Source organism: Corapipo altera, unplaced genomic scaffold, assembly GCF_003945725.1.
Source record: "Corapipo altera isolate COAL_440 unplaced genomic scaffold, ASM394572v1 124, whole genome shotgun sequence".
Classification (NCBI taxonomy): Eukaryota; Metazoa; Chordata; class Aves; order Passeriformes; family Pipridae; genus Corapipo; species Corapipo altera.
The window spans coordinates 1582230-1583937 of record NW_020884967.1 but is presented as its reverse complement, the minus strand read 5'-3'; the positions used below and the strand labels follow the sequence as shown (position 1 = coordinate 1583937).

The following is a 1708-nucleotide window of genomic DNA, read 5'->3' as shown; positions in this document are numbered from 1 at the left end:
CCGCCCCTCGGCCCCGCTCCCCGCGCCGAGGGGCTCCAGGGCGGGCGCTCCCGCAGCCCCCGGCCCGCCCCGGCCATGGCCGCCCTGTCACCGGGGAACACCCGCGGGGGGCCGGGGCGCCCGAGCCCTGCCCGGGCGGGAGAGGCCGAGGCGCCGCGGCCGAGCCCGCTGACAGCGCGGCCGAGCTCCGCGTCCCCCGCCCCGGGCCCGGCTGCGGGAGGGACGCGGGGCGGCCCCGTCCCCTCCCCGGGTGCGCACAATGGCCCCCGCCACCCCCGGGGGCCTCCGGTGTCAGCGCGGGGGGAGCAGCTTTGTGCGGGTAACGCGGCCCCAGACCCCACAAAACACACAAAACCAGCGCGCGGGCAGCGCGGGAGCGGCGCCGGGGCAGAGCCGGCTCCTCCTTCCCCCGCGCCGGGAAGGCCTGCGGGAGGGAGCGCGGCGGCGGCGGCGGCACCGGGGGCGGCGGGGCCGGGGGCCGGGGTGCGGGCGCGGTGCGTTACCTGCCGTGGAACCAGTCCTTGCAGGCGTCGCACTCGATCATGAAGCGGGTCACGTCGTAGGGCAGCCGGCAGATGCAATAGACGGGCACCGTCGCCATGTTCGCGCCGATCCGCTCCGCTCACGGCGCCCGCCCGCCCGGCCGAGCGGAGCGCGGCGAGTGCGGGCACGGCGGGGCCGGGGCGCGAGGGGGGGACGCGGGGGGGAGAGGGGAGAGAGTGGAAAAAACGAAATAATAAAAATATAATAAAAAAAAATAACGCCAGAAAACCGCGGTAGTGGATTTAGGGCTCCTGAGGGGCAGGCGAGCGGTGCCGGAGGACAGGGAAGCGCTGCCCGGAGCCGGGGGCCATGGCCGGGTCCCGCCGCCCGCCGGCGCCGCGGGCCGGGGCTCTCTGTTGTTGTTGTTGTTGTTGTCCCTCCAGGATGGTGATTCCCGGTGCTCGGCGATCGCGGCGGTGCCCCCTGGTGACAGCCCGGCGCGGCCTCCCCGGCGGGCCCGGCCTTGCGTCAGCCCGGAGGGAGCGGGGCCGAGCGGGGCCGGGCCGGGCGGAGCGGAGCCGAGCGGGGGCTCCCCGGTCGGGGCCGGGGCGCGGCGGGGGCTCGGCGGAACGCGCGTGTTTGTGTTAACCCCCGCCTGCCGGGAGGGAGCTGCCCAGCCCGAGCGCCCCCGCCCGCCCCGCCGCGGGGGCCTGCGGGGCGGTGCGGGGGGACCCGCGGCGGGGGGAGCTCGGGGGGTGCGGGGACGGGGGGACCCCGCTCGGGGGGTGTCGGCGAGAGCGCGGGGGGCGCTCGGTGTGCGAGCGGGGAGCGGGGAGCTCCCAGTCCGCCCCAAGGACCAGAGGAAGCCCGGGGAAGTGGCCGTAAGTGCGGTGCGACCCGCAGGAACAACGCCCGGAGGGGGTGTGCGGGTGGGGAGGGCGGGTGGGGGTACATAGATATGCACAGGGGCTGGTTCACCAAAAAAAAAAAAAAAAAAAAAAAAAAAAAAAGAAAAAAAAACACCACGAAAAAATGAGCTTCTTTCTATTCACTAAAATCAAATTAGTGAGGGTTTAACCACCTGGGAGTTTTACTGGGGGTTGGGATGAGATGGTCTTTAAGGTCGCCTCCAGCCCAAAGCACCCTGTGATTCTGTGACTGTATGATTTCTGCCTTTAAAGTCACCACCTCCTCTAGCAGAGCCCTTTCCCTGCTGTGACACCAA

At 71.7% G+C, this 1708-nt stretch overlaps 1 protein-coding gene across 3 annotated transcripts in view; it reads right to left on the bottom strand.

Annotated features, from left to right (window-relative positions):
- PHF2 (PHD finger protein 2) overlaps window positions 1-1014 on the bottom strand; it is an 82744-nt gene extending 81730 nt beyond the window's left edge. For all 3 annotated transcript variants that reach the window (XM_027664988.1, XM_027664990.1, XM_027664989.1), the window contains exon 1: window positions 504-1014. In XM_027664988.1, coding sequence (XP_027520789.1) covers window positions 504-601 — 98 coding nt within the window. In that variant the 5' untranslated portion in view covers window positions 602-1014. The remainder of the gene's footprint in view (window positions 1-503) is intronic.
- Between the last annotated feature and the right edge of the window lie 694 nt (window positions 1015-1708).